Source organism: Ascaphus truei, chromosome 7 (genome assembly GCF_040206685.1).
Source record: "Ascaphus truei isolate aAscTru1 chromosome 7, aAscTru1.hap1, whole genome shotgun sequence".
NCBI lineage: Eukaryota > Metazoa > Chordata > Amphibia > Anura > Ascaphidae > Ascaphus > Ascaphus truei.
This window is the reverse complement of record NC_134489.1, coordinates 45,847,771-45,860,189: the sequence shown is the minus strand read 5'-3', so window position 1 is coordinate 45,860,189 and position 12,419 is coordinate 45,847,771. Positions and strand designations below refer to the sequence as shown.

General features: G+C 42.4%; 1 protein-coding gene across 3 annotated transcripts in view; it reads left to right on the top strand.

Annotated features, from left to right (window-relative positions):
* The window catches only part of SF3B1 (splicing factor 3b subunit 1), a 45,360-nt gene that overhangs the window by 3,959 nt on the left and 28,982 nt on the right, over positions 1-12,419 (top strand). For all 3 annotated transcript variants that reach the window (XR_012802628.1, XM_075608205.1, XM_075608206.1), the window contains exons 2-4: positions 7,847-8,013; positions 11,998-12,099; positions 12,300-12,414. Coding sequence is in view for 2 of the 3 variants with exons in the window: in XM_075608205.1 (XP_075464320.1) it covers positions 7,847-8,013; positions 11,998-12,099; positions 12,300-12,414 (384 nt within the window). In the remaining variant the exon portion in view is untranslated. The remainder of the gene's footprint in view (positions 1-7,846; positions 8,014-11,997; positions 12,100-12,299; positions 12,415-12,419) is intronic.

The window sequence follows — 12,419 nt, the reverse complement described above, 5'->3', positions numbered from 1 at the left end:
ATTTGTATTGTGAGCCAGAAATTCAAAATTTTTGGACATGTCCACCAAATGTGGGCCATGTCGCCTCTCTTGCCACAGCCTCTCCAGCATAAATCCGAGGCCAGAGGGTAGATTTGCTTTAATCTTACTGGGGTAAGATACCAGTGAAACATGATTTTATAAATATTTTCTTTCGTTGTGGTACAAATGGAAGTTCCTGAAACTGAGTCCCAAATATCTTCCCAATCCTCTCTGTCTATATCTATATTCAGATCGCTGCCCACTTGAGCATATAGTCATGAGTGGAGGGGCCTGCGGTTATCTCCATTCCAGCGTATGTTTTAGATATTAAACCTTTTTGATGCGTGCCAGTCTGGCACAACATCTCAAAGTTTGTGAGCGGGGGAAATGAAAATTTTGGGGACATCTTTTGAAGAAAGTGCCGAATTTGGAGATATTTAAATGGGCCTAATTCTGGCGCCTTGTATTTGGTGCTCAGATCTTGATAGCTCAGCAGCCTTTCACCGCTCAGTAGGTCAGCGACCGCCCTGATCCCCCTTAATCTGAATTGTTCAAACTGTTTTTGTTCACACCCGGGGGGAAACTTGGGATTGTTTTGGATCGGGGTAAGCTGTGATCCCGGGGACGAGAGTTTGAACTTGGTTTTACATTTCAACCAGACTTCCCAAGTGTGCCTCATCGCACCTAACTCAAATTTGTGCGCTGATCTATCACCTCTATCCAAACTCCAAAGGCAGGCTGGCAGAGAAGGCGTTTTGGCGTAGTGGGACTCTATATCTAACCAACAATATTGGCCCGGGTCTGCGGCTTGTCTCAGTTGGGCAGCTTGGTAATATTTTAAAATATCTGGCATCCCCAGGCCTCCTCTCTCCCTTGATGACAGGACTGACCTAGCGACCCTGGGTCTTTTGCCCTTCCAAATGAAATTAAACAGTCTGTTCTGAATGTTTTTTAGTTCAGAGCCAGGGACATGGATCGGGAGTGTCTGGAAAAAGTATAACAATCTAGGGAGTATATTCATCTTTACCGAGATCATTCTCCCGATCCATGAGATCTGGTAACCTTCCCATTTATCCAGATCTTTTTGCATTTTTCCGAACAAAGTCGAGTAATTGTGTTGATTTATTGCAAGTGGTAGCTTCCTTATACATTCACTCCCAAGTATTTAATGTAGGAGGAGCTCCACCTGTAATTGAAGTTTAATTTGAGCAGTTTAGCTTCTGGCTCTGGTACATTTAGGTTTAGGGCTTCGGATTTGCCATTATTAATTTTATAGTCCGAAATTTTGCCGAAGTCTAACAGTTCTTTATGGAGATTGGGAAGGGATGTCTGGGGATGGGTTAGAATAATATCGTCGGAAAATAACGAGATTTTGTAATTTGTTTCGCCAATTAGTACGCCCTGGATATTTACGCTATCGCGGATTTTGGCCGCTAGGGGTTCGATAGTCAACGCGTAAAGGAGCAGAGACGGGGCACCCCTGTCTTGTGCCGTTTTTTAATTTCAAATTTCTTTGCTGTGCCTCCCGGGAGTTTGATCGCCGCAGATGGGTTTTGGTAAAGTGCCCGGACCCCCTCTAGAAACGAGTCTCTGAACATAAATATATTTTTTAATTGTTATACATTAACCCAAAACACTTGATGCTAAATGTCGTTATTTAATCCTTTGGGTGCCCAAGTTCTGGCACTCGGGAAGTTCAAATAATGATGTAATGAACACCTTTCATAAAATTACTTTAAAAAGGGGCAGTCCCTCCTAAGGCAAAGTGAACTAATAGCAGTGGTCTGTTCTGTAGGTTAAATATAGTTAATTTACAAAATGTACCTGTCACATACGGCACACCTGTGAGCAGGTGACCTGCATATGGGACAAGAGTTAATAAACATCTCGCAAGCTGTTCCACTTTTCACCTTCGCTAAGGTCCTTCACTTGAACAATTTCTCCCCTATATCCGTTCCATATACCAACTGTCACAAACGGCACAAGTGAGCATATGACTTAGATATGCAACCAGGGTTAATACCTACTCGAGCCAAATCGCCATTCTCCTCTGCATGGAATTTTCAATTGGTTATTACCCCCTTACTCTTTTCAACTCTGTCCCATACCCCTGAGAATACCCCCTTTAAATTTCCAAAAAAGTCCATCTGTCGCCCATATAAATATCCGGAGCCTGCTGCCCAAACTGGACGAACTAAGGGCATGGTGCCTTATGCATAAACCCAAAGTCATTATCACAGAAACATGGCTAACACCTAAAACCCTCTATGCAAATATCGCCATTCAGGGATACCCCATTTCAAGGAAAGACAGGTCAAAGAGAGGAGATGGGGTGTTATTTTATATTGCAGACAACTTACAATTTACACTGATAAATTGCCCCAAAGCCCATCCTCTTGAAATCCTACTTGGCAAAATCTGCCTCACCTTTTCTAAGACCGTTCTTATTGCTGGCATCTACCAGCCCCCTAAAGCCCCACTACAATCCCTGACATCACCCACTTTATTGGCACAATTTCCTCTCAGAACGAGAAGTGTGAGCTGCTAGTTCTCTGTGATTTCAACTACAATTGGCGCGACCCTAAAAATCACAAAATCCAGATACAACTCAAGTCACTTAACCTAACGTAACCCATTTCCCAACCCACACGGACAAACCTGAAATCACACAACCATTCTTTGCTAGACTGGATTCTCTCTGCTAGTCCCAGCAGAATCCAATTCTCTGGCATCCTACCTACAATTTTCAGTGACCATGCAATAGTGTACTGTGTAAGAAAAATTAGATCACCCCAATCAAACCTTAAAGTTCTCCTCACTAGAACATTTAGGAACTTTAACCCACAACAGTTTCTGGCTGATCTTATCAGCTGCCCTTGGTACAGAATCGACTTAATTCCCGACCTCAATTCTGCACTCTACTATTTCCAATTCGAGTGGTGATACCCATGCTCCACAACGCAGAATGAGTACGGGGGGCCTACCTTCCTTGGGTGACAACCAACCTTATAGCGCTCTACCATCTTAGGGATGCCTTGTGGAAAAGCTACAAAGTAACTGGCATTACTAAGGATCTTAATACCTACATATGCCTGCGGAATGTGTGCACAAGGCACGCAAAAGCACAATATTACTCTGACAATCCATCAGAATACATCAAATCCAGCTAACTTCTGGAAGGTTGTCAACAATCTATTCTAGCCACCAACAACTATAATATTAAGGAGGGTATTACCCTGGCAAATCACACTGACATTGCAAATGCTTTCAATTAATACTTTGTGGGGTGTGCTACTAATTTAGTAGCGAAACGCAACCCTAACTACATACATGAACCTCATTCTGTGAGTATCTCTATAGCCCCAACCTCTCCTAACACTGCCCACAGTTTTAAATTTGTCCTAGTATCTGAAGAGATCACACAAGCGCTCCTCAAATTAAAACTAAGCAGCCAATGTGGACCTGATCTACTGCAATCTAAGTTCCTACAACTTGGTGCCCCAGCCATTGCCAAACTGCTTGCTTCCCTGATCAACTGCATCTTGTCTTCAGGCCATATCCCTAAAACCTGGAAGAGTTGTCCAAATCTTCAAAAGTGGCGACAAAAACACTGCCTCAAACTACAGGCCAATCTCTCTTCTCCCAATACTATCCAAAGTCATGGAAAAATGTGTTCACTCCAAATTAATGGAGAGGAGTGGCTCAGTGAGTGAAGACACAGACTGGCACTGGCGAACGGGAACCTGGTTCAATTCCTGGTGTCGGCTCCTTGTGACCTTGGGCAAGTCACTTTATCTCCCTGTGCCTCAGGCACCAAAAACATAGATTGTAAGCTCCACGGGGCAGGGACCTGTGCCTGCAGAATGTCTATGTAAAGCGCTACGTAAAACTAGCAGCGCGATACAAGAACTTTATTAATAATAATAATATTAAGCAATTACTATACCAAGACAAATTTCCCTAGCCAATACCAATCTGGCTTTCTCCCCAAACACTCCACGGTAACTACCATCCTGAAAGTTTGCAATGAGATCCAGTGTGGAATGGAACTGGGACAATTTACTGGTGCAATATTCCTAGATTTTGCAAAGGCTTTTGATACTGTTGATCATGTTATCTTGCTAAACAAACTCCAGTTCTCTGGAATAGGGAAGCACGCTTTTAAACTGGTTTCATTCCTACCTATCAAGTAGATCCCAACATGTGTCCATCTCAGGCTCTAACTCCAACCCCTTGGATATTACCTGTGGTGTCCCGCAAGGCTCTGTTCTTGGGTCCCTACACTTCTCAGGGTTGATCATGATCTTCCTACAGCTTGTAATATCGTGCGTGCACGGCGTGGCGCAGGCGCTTCGTTTGTAGAGGGTAAGTGGGGACACGTGCGGTAAGGGGGCGTGGCTATGACATCATAGCGCTAGGCCCCGCTTTGATTGGTTTACAGCGTCGCGCGGCGACAGCACAAATACATTTCTCTTGTACTTTCTCTGGTCTGCCGCGCCACCGCTCAAGGCCATGTGCGCGTCTCGACTGTATCAACGTCGGCCTCCCACAGTCAACTGTAATTGATGCGCACGCGGTAGCGCAACAGCGCGCTCTATATTGCTGGCCTTAAGCAGCCTCAATACACATGTATGCAGATGACACAATCTTATATGCACACAGCCCTAGCCTCTCCGACCTTGAACACATACTTCAATCTGACTTTTTGAGACTTGAAAATTGGATTTCCCAAAACAAACACTGACAAGACTGTAACAATAGTATTTGGGACCAAGGCTACATTTCTAAAGCTTCCAATGAAGGAGATACAGATCTGAACCAACTTTATACTATCTTAGCCCCTGTTGCTAGTTTCCAATATTTGGGCATATGGTTTGACACCCATTTAACATTTGGGTTGCACATTGATACCCTGACATCCAAAACCTATGCCAAACTAGGTGTACTATATAGGAACAAATCCTCCCCAAGTCTGCTGGTAAGAAAGCGCATAGCACAGCAGATGCTGATGCCAATTATAGACTATGGGGAACATGGTATTTGGCATGGCACCCCAAACTCACCTTAGCAAAATTGACACCCTCTACAACTCAATATGCCGTTTTGTCCTCCTATGCAATTACAACACAAATCACTGCGAAATGCTCAAAGAACTAGATTGGTCATCACACCGAGTCTAGGCGCAAAGTTCATCTTTCCTGTCTTGCCTTCAAATACTTTCTGGGTAAGCTACCTGTCTATCTGAACAAGCTCCTCACCCATGCAACATGGAGCACCTATTTGAGATCTCACTCCAAAAGACTGTTCATGGTCCCAAGGTTCAACAAAGTATCCGACCGCTGCTCCTCTCACCGTGCACCCCAAAACTGGAACAATCTACCAGAGACTCTCACTTCCGCCACTAGTCAAAGTTCTTTCAAAACTAAAGCGGTCTCACATTTTAATCTGGTCTGTAACTGTTATATACACCTATAATATATATTATTTTTAACTGTGCATACAATGTCTTGTATATAATGTACTGTATAACCCTTTTTCACTCATTGTAACGGTATTTGTAACCATGTTTCTATCATTATAACTCTGTGCCCAGGACATACTTTCTTACAAGAGGTAACTCTCAATGTATTACTTCCTGCTAAAACATTTTATAGAAACGATCTTGAAAGGGTGGAGCCCCTTCAAATTTCCCTGTGCTGCAGAGGTTCACTCCAGGAGTATATAAAGTCCATTTAAATCAGCAACATGATATCAGACCATAAGGGGTTAACGTTCGTGATGGAGAGCAGCTGAGTCTGCTGACTCTCCCCTAGTGTGGGAGCAGTCTGGCGGCATACAGAAGGTTGACCAAGCTGGTTTTGCAACCTGCTATGGACCCCTCAGGTGTATAGATTGCGCACTAAAGGTGGCTGATCAACTGGGGTGCTTTAAGATAAGAAATAAACTTACTTAATTCTTTTCCTGGTCTATTCAAGTTGGCGTGCTCCAGGCTGTTTCAGCAATGAAGTAGCAAGGCATCCTCTCCGTGAGGAAAGTGATCAGCGGGCACTGCTTTGAAAAAATGGCAAAAAGTCTGGACTGTGCAAATATATATACGCCTTTATTAATTCATGGCAAACATGGATAAAAAAGGGGAGGAGTCCCCCCTCAGTGCTCTAACGCGTTTCGCCCGTGGGGCTTTGTCAAACGCGTTAGAGCACTGAGGGGGGACTCCTCCCCTTTTTTATCCATGTTTGGCATGAATTAATAAAGGCCTATATATATTTGCACAGTCCAGCCTTTTTGCCATTTTCTCAAAGCAGTGCCCGCTGATCACTTTCTTCACGGAGAGGATGCCTTGCTAAACATTTTATAAATACCTTGCTCTCATATGTACAACTTTTCCCCCATTGAAGCAACATAAGCCCATCCCTGTCGTAAATCACATGTTAGATTGACAGTTTTACGACAGAATAAAAACATTTCTACCAAACAATTTTTGCTCAGAATATAAACGCACTCATAATTTCCCCCCTAATACTTACACATGTGAGTCACATCAATAGATTCAGACGTCATGCCGGATGCAACGAGACTAAGTATGACTGCTGTGCACCTAAATTTCAGCAACAAATATCTGTCCCTTATTACCTGCTAGAGCTCCCACATCTGGTCTTATTGCGTTCGTCTCACTGTCACGATGCTGGAGTATAACATTTTTGATATCTGCATTCGTCAGGTCGGCCATTCAATATTTCATAGCTTTTGTATGGGATTGGATAGTCACGCCCCATGGTCCTCCGAAAAACGCTTCCAGGAATGCTTTGAAATACCATTAACCAGTGTCCTGTTTACGTTCGTGTCGGGAGAACCATAATTTACTTCCATCTCTGGCAAAACATATGTTATCTCTAGATTCTATCAGTCCCAAAACTAGGCCTGGCCAAGGAGTTAGCAGACCATAAAACATTTCTTTTAATTTTTTAATCAAACTGCAGCTTCATTAACTCCTGAAGCACCAGATTGATTAAAATACCTAATATTTAAAGATATTATCATGACCGCGGAGCCAGTGAAGACAGGATCCACCAGAGGGTTTGAGCTGGTTATCAGTATCATTTTTATTATTGCACGTGTATACCACATTATTTATTTTAGTAATTATATTGTAGTTAGAGCCTTTTGTCACTATCACGCATTCATAGGATATTATCATGACCGTACCTTTCAAATGCATTAAATTTGAAACAGTCTAAACAATGGGAAAATACATGTGAAATGAGAATGTGTAACAGCAAAATATAAAATTGCTAAATAAAGAATCATGTAATCAAATTACATTTGGTAAGGTGTACCTGATCCAAAGTGTCAGTCGTAGATGGGACCTTCGTTATAATTTATCACATTGATCTCACTTTTGGTGTAGGCAATTATTTTTGAGCAGAAGGGCTACATTGTATTTTTGAAATTCCCAGTTGAAGTTAAGATTGCTAAATTTTTGTATGGCCGCAATTTGTAAATTCTCGAATCTATGGGGAGCTCTACAGTTTGAGCCTCGAACTACCTGCATCCCCTTATGTTACAGCTCCATTTATTTGACAATGTAAGAAATCCTTTGAAAATGTTTGCATTGGTATTCTTCCAAAACGAATAGAGTATGTAACAATTAAATTAGTTTAAAGACGAAAAAAAAACTACATCTAAAAATCCTGTTACACTAGAAATGTATCGCATCCTCAAAAATCGAATTTCTCCTGTGCAAATTTGACTTTAGAACAATGAACTATGCAGGCGATGCATCAGTTAAAGCAACTAACACATGACATTGTACTACTTTGCCATTTAAAAAATATATTTTTATTTGTAGATATTGAAGCACAGATTCGTGAAATTCAAGGAAAGAAGGCAGCTCTTGATGAGACTCAAGGAGTGGGTCTTGATTCGACCGGTTACTTTGACCAAGAAATCTATGGTGGGAGTGATAGCAGATTTACTGGATACGTGACGTCTATAGCCGCAAATGAACAGGAAGATGTAAGTATAAAATGGCATTACTGAGCAAAGTAAGATTATGCTTTCACGTTTTCTTAAATATTTTTGATTCCGGAATTCAATATAGCTCAACCCCGTTACAGCGCGATCCGCCTTTTCTTGGCGGCGATTCTTAGCTGTGCAGCCCAAGCTCCTCCCCTGGCCAGGCTCTCAGCTCCCCGTGCCGGTCTGCAGGCGGCTGAGGCCACCACGGCCTGGGATACTTGCAGTGCCGTGCTCCCTGCACCGGCTGCACACACCCCTGCCTCCTCCTGCAACTACCTCTGACATCGCTGCCCGGGGAGGAGGAGCCCCCTTCCATACTCCGGTGCATGGATCCCTGGGCGTGGTGACGCGCGCACACACAAATCATAAATTCTCTGTATGAGGTACCTTTTTATCAGATAAGATGTAGATTCCACTCGATCACTAAACATACTGTGTACGAATGATAAAATGACACAGACTGGGCAACGACATCACGCTAAACGTATTGGGTGAACTACATGAATTACTAGAAGCAGACGAAAAAAGATAATGATAATAGCATGTATTCACGAGACGCTGGTATTATACACCGTGCCGTGCATGATACAATTTAGGCCTCGGGTATGGTCAGCGCTGAGGCGCGCTGGCACTTACCTGTGAGCCCCTACAGCCGCAATGAGAGCGGCTTTAGTAGGGGCTCGCCTACGCTTCCGCAAGCACGCGGAAGCGTAGGTCTTAGGTAATTTTTTAAATCACGTGCTTGCCAGAGCGCAGGGCCGGTCATGTGAGCGGTTCGCCCAATGAGGGCGAACCAGCTCTGTGACGTCACAGGCCTGCCCCCTGACGGCGCACTGTCTAAGTCCAGGGAAAGTACCCGCTTTCCCTGAGCCTCAGCACGCCCGCCGGAACCCTGGACAAGGCCTTAGCCTTTATTAACCCAAGACGAGAGCAGCATGTCTTGTATATTCGGTGATATTTGTTTTTGCAGGTGAGGCTTTTAAGCCGTAGTTCACTAAACTGCGATGTAGTATATCGACCCCTGCACCGGTGTATCTGTACTGACAGATTTTAAAATGGCCGACTGCATAGTCAAAACTATTAGTGCCAGCTATCTGTAATGTCTCACCAACCAGGTACGCACACACACTGACTGCCCCTTTTTAAGGGAGCAGGCTCTCGCGCTGAACTGTCAGCCGGAATCTGACAGCTGAAGCGGAGAGACAGAGAGCTGGTAGCTGCCAGATCTCAAGCGGAGAACGAGAGAGATGCCAGGTGGGTAAATCCTGCGTGGGGTTGCCGCTGCGCCGCTAGGTCTGGGAGCGCTGGGAGAGTGATTCCAGCTCTCCCCCTCCGGCGGACGGGGAATCCCTGATCGCGGCGGCCATTTTTACATATTTTTTTTTCCTGATCCCAAGTTTAACCCGAGCACCGCGTTATAACGTGGTTCAGTGTACTTTGTTATATTGGCGTTCCTTTAAAAAAAAAAAAAAGTATTTTTGTAGTTTTTTTTCCTGCTATTTTTGACTCCTTGATATCACGGCAGTCTTATGGAGAATATCAGGTTTTACCATTAAAATAAGATTCAGAAAACATGCAGAACAAAGAGGATTTTGCTGTTTATGCCATCCATTTTTAGAACACGAGGAAGGCATTGTGATTTTTAAAAATGAATGTCCACACATTTATAAATGAACAGAAAAGCAACAGCTATGTGCTGAGAACTGGCCCAAATGGAAAGATGCTGATCAGCGCTATGTAATAAAATGCTATTTTATCGCACATTTCTCTGCTCATTTGCTTCATGGTAATGTGTGATAAACCAGGACAGTGTAGTTTCCAGCTTTCGTCTACTCTGTTTCAACACACACACTACATACTTTGCTAGCCAGCGTCCTTTTTGTAAAGTTGTGTGTATATGGCAGAACTTCATATCTATTTAAGTGTATTGAATAAAGGTTAATGAATTCCTAGGTTATATGGGTTGGGCTCTTCTAATCGTTTTATTTCTCCTTCAATATGTTTTCCTAATTGGGAAGAACAATAATACAGAGTGATTGATTGATACCTGAAAGTTTCTGCCTTCAGTGACAATTTAGGATTTGCAGTCGTGTCCTTTTTGTAATGAGAAAAAAAAAATCCCAGATATTTCGTGAAACTGTTCTTGATAAAATATATTCTTAATGGCACAAATAGAGCGGTACTGTTGGCTCATAGAATAGACAAAATTACGGTAGACGTGATGCCTTTAATAACTTGTGGTCAAAGAGTGCGCAAGCTTTCAGGACCCCAAATGTCCAATCAGGCTTTATTGTGGGTGTTTTTTTTTTTTTTTTTTTAATCTGTTTATTTTTTTTTTTTTTTTTTTTTCTGGCTTCAAACATCTGGGTATCTCGTACTCCTTGAATTTTACAAGGTTTGAACTCAATGGACATGTGCAGTGTTTTTTTTACCTGTTACTATTCAATTATGTATATTCTGGTATATTTGCTGCACTTTCTAAAATAAAGGACATTCCACACAAAGTACTATTCCTGCTGTTTCTCTCCTGTTCCTTGAATAGTCTTCAACTACATTAAAACTGAAATGGGTTTAAAACCACAGTGCTTTCCTCCATTTTATGGAAACTTTTCACTTTGCATTGTCATGGGGCTCCTCCCCCCCTCCCCCCCCCCCCCAATCTGATATTTGGAATCAAACCTCTGTTTTCCTTAGGGTCTCTGCATTTATCTCCCTGCTAATATCACAGTTACGTTTAGCAGAGGTTGAACACACTTTATATAGGAATATGCTGTACATTTATATATATCTATCTATATTTCTATCTATCTATATCTATAGTTAGTATTGGGTGGTACCTTTTTTATTTGGACTAACAATTTGTCATAGGACAAGCTTTCGAGAGTTTTCCTCTCTTCCTCAGGTCAGCAATGCTTATATACAAAGGTTTCTATGACTTAGACCGAGACTGGAAAAGGAAGAAAAAGATCAGAGATGTTCGTGGGGTGAGGGAGGAATGTTTGACACTGGAAGGGTGTTAAAACGGAGATAAGGAAGTTGAGAATTAGGGATGGGGGGGCTGTACATCCACAGCAGCACAGAGGAGAAAGAGGATGCTGGCTAACTCCCTCCCCCTCCAATCTCGGTCTAAGTCGTAGAAACCTTTTTGTATATCAGTCAGTATTGCCTGACCTGAGGAAGAGCGGAAAACTCTCGAAAGCTTGTCCTATGACATAACTTTTTTTTATTTGGAGCAACAATTTATCACCTAATACTGAAGAATTCTGCACGATCGCAACTGGACTAACACGGTTATTTAATTATATATCACATTTTAAGTTATGGTGGGTGAAAAAGGCAACAAAAAAACCTCCACTGCATATAGCCAATAAAGAATATCACTTGTGAGCACATTCACATGTCTTAGACAGGTCTGCAACCCTGCCTTTCAACCATTATCACCTAGCATACAGTGCTCCCACTTCAACAAGGGATTCTGGGAAATTACATGCAAATGAGCACACAATGTGGCACCTTTTGCCTGGAATATCCATTCACATGGAGCCCATTTAGGCTGATGCATCGCCGTTAACACAGCAGGGTTGCAGACCTGTCTAAGACGTGTGTGTGTGTGTGTATATATATTTATTTTCCTTTCCCTTTCCTTCAATTAAAAAAAAAAAAAAGGAGGGGGGGGGGGGGAATTATGCAATCTAAGAAACCCACAAATTATAATACGTTTCGAAGATGACCACAGTAAATCCTTTTACTTCAGGTTTTTCTACCTCTAAGAAGATTGCAGTGTTGCGTTGAAATTAGTAATACAATCGTACTGAGCATGCAGCTACCTTATGTTGCTGAATTTACTGACCCAACCAACTCCATGGCAACTTACACAATGTATAAAGACAGTTGGCATGAGAATTTGAACTGTATTTTCCATTTCTAAGCCAATGTGTTTAGAATACTTTGCCTTGCACTTATAGTGTGTTTGTTTTGCAGGACGATGATGACTGTTCTGCTGCAAGTTTTGTTGAACAGAAGAAGCCAGGGTATCATGCTCCAGTTGCATTACTTAATGACATCCCTCAGTCCACTGAACAGGTAAATCTCAAGCCACGCTGGTGAACCGTGTGATTGAGGGGTTTAGCTTAGGGTAACGTTTTGTAGGCTTGAATTTTGGGTATGTATATAACGTTTGTTGTTGTTTTTTGTGTGTGTCTACACGTTCTTATCTTGCATCTTTAAAAAGAAGTAACTCTTTAACATACACCAGATATTTTAAATATTTTGCTTTTTTTCAGTATGACCCCTTTGCAGAACATCGCCCACAGAAGATTGCAGATCGGGAAGACGAATATAAAAAGCACAGGCGAATGATGATTATTTCTCCTGAACGACTAGATCCTTTTGCAGATGGTGAA